The sequence below is a fragment of the Mytilus galloprovincialis genome, chromosome 1, assembly GCF_965363235.1.
Source record: "Mytilus galloprovincialis chromosome 1, xbMytGall1.hap1.1, whole genome shotgun sequence".
Lineage (NCBI taxonomy): Eukaryota > Metazoa > Mollusca > Bivalvia > Mytilida > Mytilidae > Mytilus > Mytilus galloprovincialis.
The window spans coordinates 62,290,764-62,311,082 of record NC_134838.1 but is presented as its reverse complement, the minus strand read 5'-3'; the positions used below and the strand labels follow the sequence as shown (position 1 = coordinate 62,311,082).

The following is a 20,319-nucleotide window of genomic DNA, read 5'->3' as shown; positions in this document are numbered from 1 at the left end:
AGTAGTGGAAAGATGATCCCAAATTGTCAAGCCTGTGCTAGTATCTGATCATAGACTTTGCGTAATGTCAAAATACAGAGTGAATCTACCGGGTTAAGAAAGATTGGCAAAATGTGTTGCTCTTTCGGGTACACCAAGTAAATGTTTACAAAATTTCATGCGTAGTCTTTCTGAAAGAATCTTAGGATAAGCCTGATCTACATTTGTAGTCATAAATTTTGTTTTTGTTTTTTGAAAGGGTTGAAATATCCCCAAATTTTAGTACTATATAAGAGAATAGGTTTTATTGTATGCTCAAAAACATGAAGACTGTTTATTAAACTTGGATTCAGTGACAAAATGTCCTTGCGTAGCTTATAGTAGGCTTTTAACGCCTTATTATAAAATTCTCTCTGAGCGAAGGACAAAAATCCAGATGAACTAAAAGTTATTCCTTAATATTTACAATGTTGAGCACAATCAATAAGTCTGTTATTAAAATAAAAATCATGTTTACTATGTCTGCCTGTCTTGTTTAATACAAGCACCTTGGTTTTAATGGGATTCATTTACAAACACCGATCTTAATCCATCAAGTTTACTTTGAGGTCCTTTTGCTGAAGTTGAAAAAATGGCAATATCATAAGCATATATATAGTAAAGAATAAACTGGTTGTGAATAAACAACAGCTTGATCAGGGGAACTTTTAATAAAATCAGGAAGTTCATTCATACAAATTTTAAACAAATTTGGAGTCAAATTGTCTCCTTGTTTTACTCCAACTTTAGTTCTAAAGAGATCTCTTACCATACTCTTTAACTATATTCAATAGCTTAAGTTTTATCCCTGGGAGAATGACAGTATCAAAATCCTTCTGGAAATCAACAAAGCAGGCAAACACTAGGTACCTTCTTTTGTATTACAATACTTATTAATAATAGTTTTTAGAATGAACATATGGTCAGATGGTCGTGTTTTTTTTTTTTGGTAAACCCAATTTGGCTATCACCAATGATATGATATTTATCTAAGAATTTACAAAGATGTGTATCTTATTAAAAAAGCTTCCCCAATGAATCAGTAATTGTAATTCCTCGATGGTTATTAAGATCGGATGCATCATTCCCTTTGTGATTTGGAATAAAAAAAAAACTGTGGTCCAGGGTTCATGGTTTTTTCCATAAAAAAACACAAAGATGTATAGCGGATAGCATGGTACCAATAGGCGTATTCAGAACTTTCTAAAACCACGGGTAATAATTATGCCTGAACTTCGAAATTACACCTTATAATCAGCTTGACTATATACCAAATGACAATACGATTTCTCAAAATCCAGGCTAAGAATAAGATGTATGTTCTTTAATTCGATTACGGACCTGCGAATTCGCAGATATGGTCTTGTTTCGATAACGACCCCCATACTATTATTTTGATTCCTTACTTATGCTATCTCGACTTAAAGTATCACTTTTAAATTGTAGATTTTTCATTTGAATTCCACCTATTAAGTACATACTAGTTTTTAAAAAGTTTATCTTTTCAATATAAATATATGCAAAATATAAAGAAAATAAATCAGGATACTGTTATTTCATGTGATGTCAAATTTGTTAAAAGCACCTTTTCTTAATTCGTAACTAAGAATGATCATAACCAGAGCTGTGTTTTAAAATGAATTCTCCACTTTTGAGAAATTTATATTGTTATTAAACTTAACCGCTTATAATTAGTTGCCTCTTGGTCGATTTTATACATTATATTTTAAGTAACAGTGACTGGTCATTTCATTTTGTATTTGGTTTTTTTTTTTTCTCGATTCATTCCAATTTTCTTTCCTTTCCAGGGCCGTAACTAGCCACTTCTAATAATGAGGCAAAGTATATTCGCCGAGCGGAGCGAGGCTAAAAAATTTGGCGAAGTCCCCTAGAAGCTCTGAGAAAAATAACGCAAAATCGTGCATTCTGAGCGTTTGCCTGACTCTTTCTGACATAGAAACGCAATTAATTTTTAGCAATTTTTTCGACAATATTCTGGTCTCAAAGTAAAAACATAGATTCATTGTAATTCAAGACTTTTAGGTTTTATGGACAACATTAAAAGACCGATGTGTAGGATAAAGCAAAAATTGTAATTCTCAGAATCATTAATACCGGATCTTTCTGTCTGTCTGTCTGTTCTTGTCTTGTATTGTGCTTAGACGTTGGTGATTTTTTTATGACTAGATTTAAATTTAGTGACAGTGCAGTACAAGTACTAGTACTGCTTAAGTCGACACTAGGGACCATCTTGACTCTGTTTTACGGTATTAATGATTCTTTTATTGTTGAAGACCCTCCAGCAACCATTGATCATTTGTTATTTTTTTTCTATGCATTGACTTTGTGTGCGATTAGGTTTCGTGCACATTTACTCCATATTGAATTTCCTTTATTTTCTGTTAAAAGGTTTGAACATGATTTAATGCAACTTTAACCCTTCAATGTAAAAGGTCATACATGTATGTCAATACTTTATTTTTTTTTCAAATTATTTGATACCGGGAAATTGGTGACCTTACTTTAATTTAAACCATGTCAGCTATCTAGTTTTATCTACCAAAAAAAGACAGTTTTGTATTCTTTGATATTAAGTTCAATTCTCCATGCAGAAACGACCATTTTTTTCTGTGTCTTGTAGCATCGTATATTCTTAAAATATTTTCTCGCACAATATCTGGACATCGGTGCCCAGGGCATGCAACATTGCAAAACCACACGTTTACAAATGAAAATCAACACTCAGACTTTAGTCAAAAAGTAGGACAATAACTGAACAAAAGACAAACCCGGGACACAGAAGTACAAACAATAGACCATCAACTCTGAAAACTAAACGAAAAATAGAAACATGGATCACGAAAAACATGCAGGGGCGACACCAGAGAGTGAAGAGAACTTGCTTCTTGCTAGACACTTTCTGTGAAAACAATTTGATATTAAGACAATCTTTTGTTTCATTTTTTTTTTTTGGGAAATTTCTAACATGAGGCATTTGCCTCATTTGCCTCAATGTAGTTACGGCCCTGCTTTCGCACTTTACAGGTATCCCTCTCTTCATCCCTTTTAGTTTTTATCATTTAGTGAAATCAACTTCACAAATATATCATATAATATATTCATATAACAGAAGACACATTTAAAACTCTTGACTTGTCTTATTCGGTCCTATTTAATAAAGAGTTACGACCATCACAATTTTAAGTTACGACCATCCTGAACATTTTTGTTTTTTTAGTTACGACCATCATGCTCGAATTCTTGAATGATCATTTTACGAAAATTGGAATGTTTTTATGTATCAAATTTTGTTTCAATATCAACGCACTGACGATTAGTATGTATGAGACAAGCGGTTTGACTGAAACATTTTTTTTACTGCACGAAAATCGGAAAAGAGAAATTTATTACTAGAGTTGTCTCCCATCTTCGGATGGTCGTAACTTTAAGTTACGACCATCCGCTTACCACCAGTGCAGGGGAACTAGCTACGAGATGTATAAAAAATCTATTTTTTTTTTTTTTTTTTGCTCAATCAATAATGAAATGCAAATAGTGAAATAATAATGCATTAGCTCTTAGCAGCCAGTATGGTTCAATTTCGTCAAAATAAGCTTAAAAATATTGATTATGAATTATTCACTTGCAAGTGATAAACATTTATTATTCATTTATAATATGAAATTAAATAGACCTAGAATAATTCAACAGCAAGAGTTTGCTTAATCTATTTATATGGGGACGAAGTACCCAATAACAGTAGAAAATTCAAAAAAAAAAAAATCTGGAAAATTTTCCCGATATTTTCATTGTACTAATGAACTCAAAATCGTTCAATTTTTTTTTTTGTCGCGTTTTTGAATTTCCGGATCTGCGCAGAAATCTACTTCCGATTCCGGTCTTGTTTGCATGGGACTTTGAATAAAATGTATATTTATCAGTCTAAGAAAGGAACTCAATACTAATTCATTTTTAAAAATTGTTTGTTAATATGAGGCAGGCATTACCTGTAAATGGGGACAAAGTCTGTATGAATTATTTTTATGTAACTTTAATTTTTGTTAAAAAAAAACAAAAAAAAATGGAAATACCGTAACGTTTCCCGGATTTTGGTTCTGTTGTTAGGGATTTTAGTTGTGACGTTATTAAAGTTATGACGTCATATACAATGTAAACAAAGAAACGCTATCATCAGGTAACGTTTTTTCATATCGACGAATTATTAAAAATGAAATTGGTATTGCGTTCCTTCCTATTTTATACAAGACTGATAAATATATATTTTACTCAAAGTTTCATACAAACGAGACCGGAAAAGGAAGTACATTGTAGATTTCTGCGCAGATCCAGAAATTCAAAAACGCGACAAAAAAAAAATTGAATGATTTTGAGTTTATTAGTACAATGAAAATATCGGAAAATTTTCCCCGATTTTTTTTTGTTTTTTTTTTTTTTTTTAATTGAATTTTCTACTGTTATTGGGGACTTTGTCCCCATATAAAAAAATGTTACCTGATGACAGCGTTTCTTTGTTTCCATTGAATATGACGTTATAACTTAAATAACGTCACAACTAAAACAGAACCAAAGTCGGAAACGTTACCTTCTTTGTTTACATTGAATATGACGTCATAACGTCACAACTAAATCCCTAACAACAAAACCAAAATCGGAAACGTTACGGTATTTCCGTTTCTCTTTTTAACATTTTTGATTTATAAAAAAAATAATACAGACTTCGTCCCCATTCACAGGTTATGCCTGCCTCATATTATCTTTTTTTATGTTTACCTGGTCATAGCATGACTTTATAGAGGTCAACTAGATAATTAATTAGATGGCTTCTAGACTAAAATACACACGAAACGAAGCTATATATTTCCATGCTTGTGCCCTGTTTATTATTTATTTTAAGACTTTTAATAGTTTGGATAAATATTTTGCATGGTTATAAATAAAATATGAGAATTTGATTAAAATCGGTTAACATGAATTTGACAGCTAGTGCCTCTTAAACTTTTGCTGCATTTAAATCATATTTGAAATCTTCATACAAAAATATTGATACATAAGAAAACAGATAACAAGTACAGTCGACTCTCATTATCTCGAAGTCAGCCGGACCAGAGAAATATTTCGAGATATATGTAGTTCGACTCAAACGAAAACCGGAAGTTTGACAGAACAAGGGACACAACTCTTGCTTAGCTTGGTAAAGCTAAAATAAATCCGGGTGAATATGGGAAGGGGATCGATATTCTGGTATCAGATCGATGTATTTGTATGTCATGGCCTTTCATTATTATAATAACATTATTTTTACTTATTCAATTGTTTCAGTTACAATTTTTTCCTATGGCTTTTATCCAAGAGAGTAATTTCCAATCGATAGTTTCATTATTCAGGTCGTTTATAGTTGACAAAATGGTTTATTCTCGGATACAAGAGATTTTAGATAATTTAGATTTCTCTTCATTTTGTTTTATCTCGCTCTTTCTTTTCAAAAGAAAACACAACAAGATTAAAGACATCGATTGAGTAGTTTTAGGTGATAATCAACGGAAGTCATAATCCTTACTTTATACACACCCAAGCTCATTAGTTTAAATCACAATTAATTGTTTTGTAAACATTTTAAATACTTTTTCATGAACATTAACAATGTATCACTAATTATTTATAAAAATTCTATAAAAGATAATCTCAGGTAAACACTCGTGGAAATAGCATGCCATAAATCAATACAGTGGACAGTGACTGGAAATTTAATTACACATGTATTGTTAGATTACCTCTTCAATCCATTTAAATGCTGGAGGCAGGGTTTCCCCTGGGTCAATTCTTTTTTTCGCCACCTCTTTCGCCAAAACAATATATTTTTCTCCACTTTATTATTTTTTTCGCCAAGTAACATAAATATATTTTTCGTTTAAAATTTACCTTTTTTTCTACACCCCCCCCCCCCCCCCCCCCCATCCCTTAAATAAGATGATTTTGCCCCATTGTGTCTATGATTATTCTCTCAAACTTATTTTAGAGTCTACATTTAAATGAATAAACACTAATCATTTACTTTAAAACAACACATTTTCTATTAACTTAAAAGGAAAAACTATTCATTGTATTTTAAACAACTTTTCTAAATGAGGGGACCACTATACTGTTTTATAGTTAAAAAAATATAAGTCCTGGAATATAACAAAATTAATGGACATGTTTTGATCATATAATACCAGTATAGTTTGTAGGGAAAGTTTCTTTAAAAGAAAAATACTGATGAGCCCTTTGGTACTAAGAAGTGGTTTTTACAACAAAACAAAAGCTTTTATCACATGAACTTAATCCCTCATTTCATGTGTAGTCATTACATTGAAGGATTACTCTCATTCGAGGGGTTGTTCCCAACCTTTTGGATGATTTCTTCATCACAACAGTTTTCTTTTCTTGGCCATCGTAAATTAAAAAGTTGAGACGTAAAACTATGCTTGAAACATGTGTGTCACTCAAATGACTTTAAAGTAGTCTCCCTTATCAATTACCTTTATAAAAGTCAAAGGATAATAAAAGTTTTAAATCGGCGATTTTTCTTGCTTTTGAACATATTTCATCACAACAACAGCGTTCTTTTCTAAATTATCTTTAAAAGGAGAGGAGACGTCAAGTTTGCCTCAAACACGTGCGTCGCAAAGTAAATAAATTCTATATGTGACATTTAGCGGAAACCATTTAACCATATCATTTTGTCAAACAATTCAATCAACACCTTTATTAATTAGTCCTTTGTTGTCGATAGCTATAAAATGCAATCAGCTGATTATTGATTTTCTGTCCAAATCTTAATGAGGTCAAGGTGAATTCCGAGTATTGTCTGATCGGGTAAAGTCCGAGAAACTCGAAAAGAGTAAATAAACAAGATGGAGGAAAATAAATCGTTCTATATATCTTTCGCCAATGAAGAATTTTAATCGCCACAATTATTATTTTTTCGCAAATTGCGAAAATGGCGACCGCCAACGGAAACCCTGGCTGGAGGTCATGTTTTGACATATGTGTATTAGTTCGAAATAAATTATGAATTTTGAATGCTTTTGTTAACCTTGGGATGGTTAATTTAGTTCGACTCAACCGAAATTTTTACTCATCCAATTTCGACTCATCAGGAGTCGAATTACATATATGACATATTGTTTATGTGGAACAAAGTTCGGGACCACGTGAAAACTTCGACTCATCCGAAATTTCGAGTCAACCGAGTTCAAGACAACGAGAGTTAACTGTATATTTGATTATAATAAACCTACTGGATCTTGAATAGATTCAGCATAAAAGATAGAAAGATTCTGTTTAACAATAGGATTCTTCAGTGAATGTGCTACTCTCCTCTGACAGGCTAATGACGACTTGTCCACTGATTCCTGTAATAAGAAACGTATTTGATATAAAACCTAATAATATAGGGTTATTGCATGAATATTGGGGAATATTGTCCCGAGTAGAATTTTATATTGCACGAGCTTGCGAGTGCAATATATGTTCTACGAGGGACAATATTCCCAAATATTCATGCAATAACCCTTTTATTGTATAGCAATATAATATTTTGAAGTAAACATTGGTTTATACTTAAGATTTTGACGTTGATGACGTCATGAATTTGAAGATTTATTGCACTAGTGCAATATTGGAATTTATTGCACTCTAACTTTTGGTTACTTTCTGTGGGAAATATTATATTGCTATACAATAATATATGATAAGATATTTTATAAGTTTAAATTAAGGAGATATGGTATTATCTCTATTTTGTGAATTTTTCCTTTGATCTTTTTTTGTGATAATTTTCATATCATGCTACCCGCTTGAGATGGAAAATTATCTCTAGAAACTAAGGAGCCTCGTGGTGTTTCTAATGAAATTGATATGAAATTGACATGAAATTGACAACATCATCAAAGGTAAAATAGCGATAAACAGATTATTATTGGTTATCTCAACTCGATTGCTTTTCTCGCTTTCGCCGTGACTGAAAATTAAAAATCTGACTGTTATCTCAATCGCCATAAGAAGATTCTATGCTGGGAATTTACTTAAAGTTAGATAACTAATAAAAAATACTTTAAAATATATATTCCATGATAAAATTATCACTGTTATAACCTTGATATTAATGAATCAAAATTGATCAACTTGTTCTAAAGAAATTCTGAATTAATCTCACAAAAATCTTTAAACGAAATATGAAAAGTCAAGGTACCATGAAATCTCTAGTAAGTTTTCATCATTACTGATTTTTTAAGAAGAAATGTCAATACTATTATCATAATGGTGCCCTCTAACCATTTTCATTACCTGAATACTTAATATTGTTCAATTGTACTGACAAAAATTGTACTCAGTACTCTTTATGACATATACCCATTCAAAACAAAAATATACACTGTTATATATATGTGATGGTATTCCAAATTTCATTCAAATCAGTAACTTTGAATACACAGTAAGCTGAATATTTTCATGCTCTGGTACATTTATTTTAGTCTAAAATCATCAGAACTGTGAACACAAACAAATGAGTAATTAACTCATTTACATTAAAACTAGAATGTAAACGAACTTCATTATCAATTACCTCTGGTGCATATCTGTAAAGAATGTCCCTTACAATCACCCATGGTATAATCATTCCACGACTGTTTTTATCCATCACTAAACTGGCTATTTTACAGGTCAATAGCTATCAATAGAAAAACATTTTTCTCCGTCAAAAGGGATTCATAAAATAGCACATGCATAATTCATTTGACATTTTTAGAAACTTCATCTTACACAGTGACATACATTGTACCTATCAAAGGATCCAATTTTTTGGCATTTGCAAATGTTATGCAAATGATAGCACTTTTGCCAACAAACCTTTAAGATGCAGATTTTATATCTTTCTCCCCTCAGAAATATATAAGGAGTTAATTTTTAAAAATGAATGATTTTGGTCAGAAATCTGAATGGTATTAATTTCTAAGATGAAGGATTTTGGTCAGAATTTTGAATGGAGTTATTTTCTAACATGATTGATTTCCTATGAAGTACAAAGCATTAAGTGTCTTTAAACTGACATGATCATGCAGAGAATTTGCACTTCAAAGATAAATGAACAGACAAGGATTTCCCCTCACCCAAATCAAACAAATCCTCCAGTGGAGGTTTACAAAGTTTTCATTAAAAGATTGCACTTTATTCTCTGGATCAAGATTTCATTTGTTCTACAGTATATTTACCAGACCATCTTCCTTGGACGACCAATGAACTCTCATGCTGGTCTTCACTTCTAATGCCGCTCTGTCTTTATCATCCTGCCACAGATTTGGTTCTGCAAAAAACACAATTACAAAAATTATTTGCTTGGCTGTCATTTTGTTTAACCTTATTTTTCTGCTATTATTGAACAAAGAATGTAGTGTAGGTATTGAACTATCACATCTTTACAATGTTTACCTCCTATGAGGAATACAATTAGTGGAGTAGGGAATATGCACCCTTTCGCACCACCTGATGTTATGCCTAATTTTTGAGAATGATGTTTTGTTTTGTAACCTATTTGTCTTTCCCTCGTTTTAAATGTGACTAAGTAGTATATTTTTATTCCAACTTGTTTTTGTTATGACTAAGCTGTATGTTTTTATTCCACCTGGTTTTTGATTGCTTCCTTAATATCTTCTTCCACATTTCCCCAATTTGCAATATTACTCTTGCAAACAGCAAACCTGTTATGCGAGTTTAATAAATAGTCATAACCTGCCAATTGGAAATGTTATAGGCAGGTGTTAAATTGGACAGTGTATCAGACTTTGAACATAGAACAACTTTTCGAGAGAGAATTCTGCTGGTGACTTTGTAAGGGGAATACTTTTTGGGAGAATTACAAAGTTTCTATATGTTAATACTCCTCCTTACTTTTCCCCCTCTTCCCTTTCTTTGTAGATTTCAATTTAACAAGCTTCTTCTTAGCTGGATTATCATCTGAAAAGAGAATTTAAATATTTCTTATTTTATTCCAAATTTAATACAAAGAGAAAATTTCAACCATTTTCATAAATGTCATCATCAAATTAAATGCAGTAGATCATTCATAGATTTTCTTTGGATTATTTAATAAATCAAAATAAACAGAAATCCCTTTTTCTATGGGGGATTTTTTGGAGAAAACAAACAATCTCAACACTGTCTAATTTGAAGACCCTTGATATCTTGTTTACAACTGAACTGTTATTAGCAATGTCCGTGCACCTTCTTATGTAAACCTACCTTGTTCATGCTTGTTTCACTGATGTATTGATTTTTCTTTTTTGAACTATTTCACATTTGTAGTCCTAGAGTCAGTTTCACAAAAAAACTTACAACTAAGATTGATCGTAAGTCATGAACAATTCAGTATACTTATGATCAATCTTAATCGTAAGTTTTTTTGTGAAACCAAGTCCTGGTGTCTTTTATAGTTGCTTTGCTTTGTTGAAGGCTGAACTGTGATCTGTAATTGTTTGCATCTTTGCACTTTTGACTTTTGTGGATAATTGTCTTTTTGTCAATAGTACACATCTACTTATACATGTTTACAATGTCAAGTTTAAATAAATCTAATATCATTTTACTTGATCAAACAAAGAAAGAAAAATAGAGCAGTTTTACAATACCTGATGTCAGTTTTCTTTTTATTCCTTTACCCCCTTTGTTTCCTTTAGTTTTGGCCACTTTTACTTGTACAACCTCAGCAGTCGCACCTGTATGAACAAAATATTTTGTAAGATTTCTTTTTTTATATTTATTGAAAAACATTTTTGATGACTTACACAAATCTGAACACAAAATCTATTTAATTAATCCAACAAAAATAATACACTGTTTTTTTTCATAATGTATGTGCATTATTAATATTGAGGTATGTTTTGTCACATGATTTTGTAGAACTGAGCATGCCCAGTTTTACAATTGTTTGTTGAACTGGGCATGCATTGATTTACTATTTTTATATGATCTGTACATTAAGCACAATTCTCCAGGAAATTGTACAAACGAGCAGTTCATATATATGCACGTAAAACAATGAAGCCTAGATCATCAAACAATTGTAAAACTGTGCATGCTGATGCACGTTAAGGCATGCAACCAGGTCCATCATACAATTGTAAAACTGTGCATTTGTTTATAATTATGGAATGCACAGACCGAAGTTTGTTGAAATGGGTGTGCATTGTTTTACAATTTTCATACGATCTGTACATCATGCATGATTCCCCAGGAAATTGTACAAGTGAGCAGTTCATGCATGCATATAAAACAATGAAGCCTAGATAATCAAACAATTGTTAAACTATGCGTTGGTTTATTATTATGGAATGCGCAGTTTTACCAAATATTGTTGAACTGGGCATGCATTGTTTTACAATTTTCATATGATCTGTACTTCATGCACAATTACCCAGGAAATTGTACAAGTGAGCAGTTCATACATGCATATCAAAAAATGAAGCCTAGATCATCAAACAATTGTAAAACTGTGCATTCGTTTTACTTTATAAATATGGAATGCACAGTTTTACCAAAGCTTGTTGAACTGTGCAGGCATTGTTTTACAATTTTCAGACGATCTGTACATCATGCACAATTCCCCAGGAAATTGTACAAGTGAGCAGTTCATACATGCATATTAAACAATGAAGCCTAGATCATCAAAAAATTGTATAAAACTGTGCATTCGTTTATAAATATGGAATGCATAGTTTTACCAAAGTTTGTTGAACTGGGCATGCACAGCAATCTTGAAATCTGCAAATACTTCCCAACAAGGGTTATAATCCCGACTCAAAATCGAAATAGGTAATTTTAGTATTTCTTTCGTCATTTGTTTGTACAGTTACATGAAGCCGACTTAACGTTGCTGAAATCATTCACGTGCGGCATCTTTTCCGAGTGCATGTTTAAATATACTTAATCGGTTATGCGTAGCGCCATCGTTTGTTTGATGTTTCAATGATCATTTTCATTTAAAAAAGAATGTATATTAATTAAATGAAAATGAATAAGACGAAAAACCAAACCTTGTTTTCTGGACTAATATTTCACACGCGTCGATTCCGAATCTTATCTTTCAACTGTCTTACTCCAAACTCGGTTGAACAAATTTTGAAACGTGTATGGATATGATGCTGTTTTTTTCGTGAGCGGTGAAATGTTTTTAGTAAATAAGGTGAAAATGTACCACAATTCAATTACCAAACATAAAACGAATCATGTTTAAATGAATAGTCCTTTAAAATAATATCATTTGTATACAAATAAATAAAAAAACTAATAAGTAAACTTTCGAGAACTATTTTCTTTCGCGCATTTTTGCGTAAATTGTTAGTTATTCGGTTACACACCCCCCCCCCCCCCGGGAGAGTTTCGGTAGATATCACAAATTCGATTGATCCCATGTCTGGAAAAAATTACGATTAATTGACACTTCATCAAAATTAACACATATTATGATTGCTTTTAACTACATGCATAAGTGTCAAACACGTATCATTTGATCATGTGATTCCATGCAGTGTCAGAATTGCATCCAAATTCTGAAGATAATTATAAAGTGCAAACTATGCAGATTAAAAGGGATTTAAAAAAAGGACTAATCACTAATTATTTTTAACTTTATAAACTTGTGTGGGAACACATACATGTGATTCTTCCGGCGGGAGTTAAAATCTCCCGCTTTTCAGACCCTATTCCGTCACTCCCGTTAAAATTTGAAATCTTCTGCTTTTTGAAAATGTCAGTAGACATTTCTGTTTACAAAATAGATACGGACAGGGGAAAAGTCCGAGAAACTCTAAATTGATATGGGAAAAGTCCGAGAAAAACGGAAGTTTCCTGTAATGGAATTTGTGTCAAAAAGGTAAATAGGAAAATAGCCTAAAGTAATCAATGAAGGTGTTAAGGATTATAGACTGTATATACAACAATAAAAGATGATTGGCATTTACCTAGTAATCAACTAGCTAGTTTAATATACATGTCTGGATGATTAAAAGTGATACTGACAATGGAACAGTTGTATAAACATCGACTTTAATAAATTTTGATGCTGTTGGAGACATGGAACAGACTTAGTTTATACTGGACCTCAAAGACAATAAAATCAACTCAAATATGATATTTATGTCTTGTCTTCTATCTAGGCCAATGGAATACCTATATAAGTGTGTTTGTCTTATAATTTGACAAAATACAAACTGTATCATGTTATCACCAAATACATGTACCCCAGCATAATATTATAGAAGACACAGTATTTAGCCAAATTTAAAAATGGTGCAAGTCCAGTTTCAAGGGTCAAGACAATGCTTACTACACTTCATGCAAAGCTGACTATGGGCCCTAATTACTTGATCAAAAATATGGAGACAGCTACCCACCAGAAAGCCCACAACTGTATCAATTCAACATTTTCTTTTACAAACATGTTCAGTAGTGGTACTAAAGTTGACAATGTGGCTAAAGCAGAGGTACTTTTTGCCAACTATGTATGATGGCTGATCACTTTATCTTTGAACTATATATGATGGCAGATCACTTTAACTTTGAACTATATATGATGAATAAATATTTGACCCCCCCCCCCTTTATCTTCTATTATACTAAGTAAAAATGGCTATGCAGGTGCTTGAAGGTATGAAATCATTGGGGTTTTTTTAACAAAAAAGGAAGATATGCAGTTTAAACACACGAAAAAACCATTGCGTACGTCGATAAAAAATCTCCAGTTATGAGGCCCAAACTCCAGCTGAAAATTTCCAAATCTCCAGTTGTGGCTTGACAACTCTGTCACATGTATGGGAACAACAAAGCTTTTATAGTGTTAACTTTGGGATGTACTTAGGTGAAATTAAATAAATCAAGAATTTAAAATTGAAACTATAGTCTGAAAGAGCACTAGTATCAATATATAGTCTTTTTCGAGCTATTGGATTTACCAAATATGGCGGGAAAAGATTGACTCGGATTTTTACCTTATATTTGCAATGGTTATATTTGGGTTTTAATACAAAAAAGAACATCAAGAATCTGACTAAATTTGGTAAATGACCTTTTATGAACTATTATGTCTTCCAAGAAAAAAATCTAATGGGTGTTAAGGGGCAAAATATTTTACACTGTTTTGCAGGGGAAAACACCAAGAAGTCCGAACATCTTACACAAATTCTAAAACCTCACCTAAAAATCTAAACATTTTTGCTTTCTTTATTGACCCATGCAGCACAGAAACTAAATAATTGCTGTACGCAACTGTGTACTTGAACTTAAGCCATGAATAATCATGCAAAGATTTTTAAAACTGTGCACTTAAATAAAAGCCATGCATAATCATGCAAGAAGTTGTAAAACTGTGTGCTTGAATTTAGGCCATGAGTAATCATGCAAGAAGCTGTAAAACTATGCACTTAAATTAAAGCCATGCATAATCATGCAAGAAATTGTAAATTTGTGCACTTGAATTTAAGCCTTGAATAATCATGCAAGAAGTTGTAAAACTATGCACTTGAATTTAGGTTATCAGTAATCATGCAATAAGTTGTAAAACTGTGCACTTGAATTTAAGCCATGAATAATCATGCAAGAAGTTGTAAAACTGTGCACTTGAAATAAAGCCAGGCATAATCATGCAAGAGGCTGTAAAACTGTGCACTTGAAATAAAGCAAGGCATAATCGTGCACAAACTTGTAAAACTGTGCACTTGAATTAAAGCCATGCATAATCAGGTAGTTGTAAAATAATGCATTTGAATTTCAATAATTTTGCCGTGTTTGCTAAAATTAATCTTGTATTACGATGCATGCAGCATTTTGCTAACAGTGCTCGGAACTTATAAAACTGGCTGAATTGTGCATGCCCGATTAATCGATACTTTGTCTTTTTGGGCATGCCCAGTTCTACAAATATCTGTACCCATTCATACCTGTAATATTGCATTTTCAATTTGTGCAGAGCTCTGATTCCTTGCATGGCTTTGGCTATACTTTTTGTTCTTTTTTGGCCTGTTCATTTTTTTTTTTATAAGTTTTGGATTTTGGCCACTACAAGCATCACTGAAGAGATATTTGTTGTCAGATTGTGCATGTGTTTCAGAAAAATTCATGAATAAAAAATTATTGACATTTAATTTCATTGAACTATGAGTTAAAGGCCCAACTGATATGCAAGACAGTAACTGTAAACCATTAGGCCTCTAGTTAATTAAGGTCTGCCTGTCTTCAACATACCTTTTTTACCCCCAATCAGTGTTATTCTTTCCTTTGGTTGTGGCTTAGATCTTGGAGGTGAAGAGGAAATTGTCATTTGTTTTCTTTCTTCAAACATGGCCATTGCTTTCTCTGATTCTGTCTTCTGAGATTCTAAATATAATATTTTTTTCTAATAAGACAAAAAATAAATAAAAAAACATCTGCCATGAACAAAACATGAGTCGTGCTTTTAATGATAGGCTTAATATCCCTTAGATGGCTATCATTACACCATCTTATATGACTGAAGGTGACTTAGCATCTGAGAAAAGAATTCAGATGTAACAGTTAATGTTAAAGTAACTAGAATATTTTAAATAAACAAGTTAATTGCATAAAATATCAGTTAAGTACAGTTAAAATAGAAAAAAAATGCTTTTTGTCTATCATAGCAGAGTCTTAAAAAATCATAAGTACCAACAATATGAAGACTATTTAATAAATAAAATTATGACATATTACCTTCAACGCCATGTAAACTATCTGTAAATGCTGATGTCTTTGGTTTAGGTTGAAGATTTCCCCAGGACCAGTTCCTACCTAAATGGCTAGAAATAAGGTAAAAACACATTTGAATAAACTTTTATTTCTCAGCTGCATCGACAATATTTGTCATATAAATTAGAATATATATTTTATTCATATATTTAAAACAAATAATAACTTTCAGTCTGATTTCTCTATTTTTGATCTCTTTTCTTAATTGTATTTTGATTTCATATGTTTTTTCATTAAGTTTATGTATTTTTGTATGATTAATAAATCGACCAAATAATGGTGTCTCATCTATTCAAACATATAGTTGACACACAGCAGGTAAGTCCAGTTGGTTTCCTGTAATACCATATTATCTACTACCTACACATATAATGATGAGTCAAGACCAGCTGGACCCCTGCCATCTCCAGGTATAATACCATCATCTATAATATCTGCTGGTGACTTAGGACTTTGTGACTGCTCCAAAGAGAGGAATACATTTTCTGCTTCTGTTTTATCCTCCTTATCTTTGTCAGTCAGTACTGTAAAAATATTTAAATTATACACTAATTTGATGGATCTCTAAGTTATATAAAACAAGATAATTCAGAATTTAAAATAAAAATTTGTAAGGAAGAATATCAGAAATTATTAACATTTTCATATACATGAAATTATCTACTATAATCTCAATTTTTCTCAAATTTCCCTGTCATGTTACTTAGTCTTTTCTATGTTGTGTTTAGTGTAGTATTGTTTGACTGTCTTTTTCTTTGTCAGCCAAGGTGTTGTCAGTTTATTTTTGATTTATGAGTTTGAATGTCCTTCTGGTCTCTTTCAACTCTTTTCTTTTTCTAAAATGAGATTGTAGCTTATAGATGTTTATGTGTTTAACAATAGTAGGACTCTTCATGAATAAAAAATTTTGAAAAAAAAGTTCTGCAGAGCATAACAATAGTTATATGTTCAACATTTTCTTAAAGTTTTAAGCATATATGTGTCCAAAATACATAAAACATTTCTTTATATTTTTGTGTTGTCAAGCTGTTTCACTGACCAATTTCTTTAATCTCCTATTATTCTTAACATGTACGGCATGTCACTATGAGATTTAAACTGCTGAACAATAATTGGTTTATACTATTAAATCTTAATATAGAAATATACACAAACAAATCAAGAAAACACCATAGCGGTGGACAAATCAAGAAAACACCATAGCGGTGGACAAATCAAGAAAACACCATAGCGGTGGACAAATCTTATTTAAATGTTCTTTTTTTAAGCAGATGTAAACAAGAATGTGTCCATAGAACACAGATGCCCATCCGCACTATCATTTGCTATGTTCCATGGACTGTAAAATTGAGATAACAAGAATGTGTCCCCAGTACACGAATGCCCCACTCGCACTATCATTTTCTATGTTCAGTGGACCGTGAAATTGGGTTAAACCCTCTAATTTGGCATTAAAATTAAAAAGATCATATCATAGGGAACATGTATACTAAGTTTGAAGTCGATTGGACTTCAACTTCATCAAAAACTACCTCGACTGAAAACTTTAACCTGAAGTGGGACAGACGGACGAACGAACGAACGGACGCACAGACCAGAAAACATAATGCCCCTCTACTATCGTAGGTGGGGTATAAAAACTGTAATATGGCATTAACATTCGACAGATCATATCATAGGGAACATATGTACTAAGTTTCAAGTTGATTGGACTTCAACTTCATCAAAAACTACCTCGACCAAATACTTTGACCTGAAGGGGGACAGAAGGACGAACAAACAGATGGATGGACGAACGGACACACAGACCAGAAAACATGATGCCTATAAATGGGGCATAAAAACAAAATATATACATTTATGTCCAAGGTTACTACTGAATGCAAAGTGTTTAAGATCAATCCAATACTGTTCTACAGCCTCAATACTGTCAAAATGGTATGTCTTCATCTCCAGTTGATGACCTGGAGGCATCCTCGTCTTAAAGTAACCCTGATATGATGCCCGTGTATCTACCAAGCTGGCATATTGATGTAAATAGATAAAGATCTGGAAAAAATGAAAGTAATACATAAATCATCCAAGTCACTGTTCATGTGACTAAACCCTTTACCATAACGTGAGAATCTGAAAAATATTGGTTTTGTCTGCTAAAAAAAAATCAAAAAGCTTTTGATGAAAAAAAATATAGCTGACCAGCAGCAGGAAAATTGGTAAATACTTAAGAGATTCATTATGTAACAAAATGAATACATAAATATCAAGAGAAGCAAAAACATGTTCTTCCTGGAAAACAAAATTCATTGTGAGATGTTACACAGTATATCACAAACAAGACATACTAACCTGATCCTTCTCCTTGTTGTGAGATGTTACACAGTATATCACAAACAAGACATACTAACCTGATCCTTCTCCTTGTTGTGAGATGTTACACAGTATATCACAAACAAGACATACTAACCTGATCCTTCTCCTTGTTGTTAGATGTTACACAGTATATCACAAACAAGACATACTAACCTGATCCTTCTCCTTGTTGTTAGATGTTACACAGTATATCACAAACAAGACATACTAACCTGATCCTTCTCCTTGTTGTTAGATGTTACACAGTATATCACAAACAAGACATACTAACCTGATCCTTCTCCTTGTTGTTAGATGTTACACAGTATATCACAAACAAGACATACTAACCTGATCCTTCTCCTTGTTGTGAGATGTTACACAGTATATCACAAACAAGACATACTAACCTGATCCTTCTCCTTGTTGTTAGATGTTACACAGTATATCACAAACAAGACATACTAACCTGATCCTTCTCCTTGTTGTTAGATGTTACACAGTATATCACAAACAAGACATACTAACCTGATCCTTCTCCTTGTTGTGAGATGTTACACAGTATATCACAAACAAGACATACTAACCTGATCCTTCTCCTTGTTGTTAGATGTTACACAGTATATCACAAACAAGACATACTAACCTGATCCTTCTCCTTGTTGTGAGATGTTACACAGTATATCACAAACAAGACATACTAACCTGATCCTTCTCCTTGTTGTGAGATGTTACACAGTATATCACAAACAAGACATACTAACCTGATCCTTCTCCTTGTTGTTAGATGTTACACAGTATATCACAAACAAGACATACTAACCTGATCCTTCTCCTTGTTGTTAGACGAACCAAACGACAGAAGTCCCATGTGACACAATCTTTGACAGTTCTCATGGAAGGCAAATATGTACTTCCTGGCAAAGAGGAGTCGCTGTGAAATCTTACAGGGCAGGAAGGAAATAGGGTATAAACATTTAACTGGATCATTTAGCCATTCCATCAATCCGTCTATCTGTAAAAGAAAAGGTGAATTAGACTTTGTGTATTTTGAAGATATCATATATTTACACATCATCATACAATTATAGACAGCAAATGTATTTATTCTGTATATATAGTTTTCAAGGTATTTAGAGGGATTATTGTCCAAAAAATATCTACTCCATACTTGCTCCATAGTATATATCAAGTGGAAAAAAGCTGAATATACAACCCTCATATAAAGTGTACAAGTAATAATATGTTGATAAAATCTTTTTGTTATAAATTCTATGCCTATATAATTATGTAAGCACTTACAATATTCCTGGTACAGGTAAATACAATAATAAGAACAAGATTCACCAAATTAATACCTGCTATTATTTCTTTTAAAACTAGCAACTATGTGAAAAGCAAGAGATATGGTGTATTAGCTTAGAACACAAAATCCCTCCTCACATGCAGTGTAAATGAAATACATTTAATTGAGTAATAAAAGAGTTTGTTCTTACATATAAACCATAGTTTATCATAGTTTTTAATTGAAAATCTCCCAAATTTTAAAAGGGATGGAATGAAATGTATGTTTTTATTATTTCCCAATCTAAAGATTAACAGAAGCTGCATTACATCTAATATTGGATGCTTTTTAAAGTTTAAGGATTACTCATTGTAATTTTAAAGCTTGATGAGTATATAGGTTTTTAAAAATCACTAATTTGAATTCATAGAAAAGTTACCTTATATGATACATGAACAAGTGCACAAAATAAACATAGAGGAAGCGACAGTAGTACATCACTAATCAGGCACCAACCCTTGGGATAACCTGAAATTAAATTCAATATATATATATTCTCAATAAAGTAACCGTAAAATAATAAAATAAACAGCCTTCTTTTATTACAAATTAGAAGATTTCTTCAATTACAACTATCAAAAATTTGGTAAATAGTAAAAAAGTGTAAAGTTGACAGCAAAATCCAAGTCTAAATTTTCTTCAGATGTGCTTTTTTTAATGTATCCAAATTTTGACAGAAAAAACACTTAAGTCCATTTGTCAGGAAAATACAGAAAACCGAAAATATTATTCATAAAATTTTGCAATACATTAATATATTGTCTTTAGATAATGTAACAGCGTCTGTCCAA

At 32.0% G+C, this 20,319-nt stretch overlaps 1 protein-coding gene across 2 annotated transcripts in view; it reads right to left on the bottom strand.

The window, feature by feature from the left end:
* The window catches only part of LOC143080684 (general transcription factor 3C polypeptide 1-like), a 264,959-nt gene that overhangs the window by 227,032 nt on the left and 17,608 nt on the right, over nucleotides 1-20,319 (bottom strand). For both annotated transcript variants that reach the window (XM_076256672.1, XM_076256681.1), the window contains exons 19-29: nucleotides 19,908-19,996; nucleotides 19,007-19,198; nucleotides 17,691-17,883; nucleotides 16,199-16,358; nucleotides 15,799-15,884; nucleotides 15,316-15,447; nucleotides 10,707-10,793; nucleotides 9,970-10,035; nucleotides 9,294-9,385; nucleotides 8,648-8,752; nucleotides 7,320-7,433 (exon numbers count right to left, since the gene is read on the bottom strand). In XM_076256672.1, the coding sequence (XP_076112787.1) occupies nucleotides 7,320-7,433; nucleotides 8,648-8,752; nucleotides 9,294-9,385; nucleotides 9,970-10,035; nucleotides 10,707-10,793; nucleotides 15,316-15,447; nucleotides 15,799-15,884; nucleotides 16,199-16,358; nucleotides 17,691-17,883; nucleotides 19,007-19,198; nucleotides 19,908-19,996 (1,316 nt within the window). The remainder of the gene's footprint in view (nucleotides 1-7,319; nucleotides 7,434-8,647; nucleotides 8,753-9,293; nucleotides 9,386-9,969; nucleotides 10,036-10,706; nucleotides 10,794-15,315; nucleotides 15,448-15,798; nucleotides 15,885-16,198; nucleotides 16,359-17,690; nucleotides 17,884-19,006; nucleotides 19,199-19,907; nucleotides 19,997-20,319) is intronic.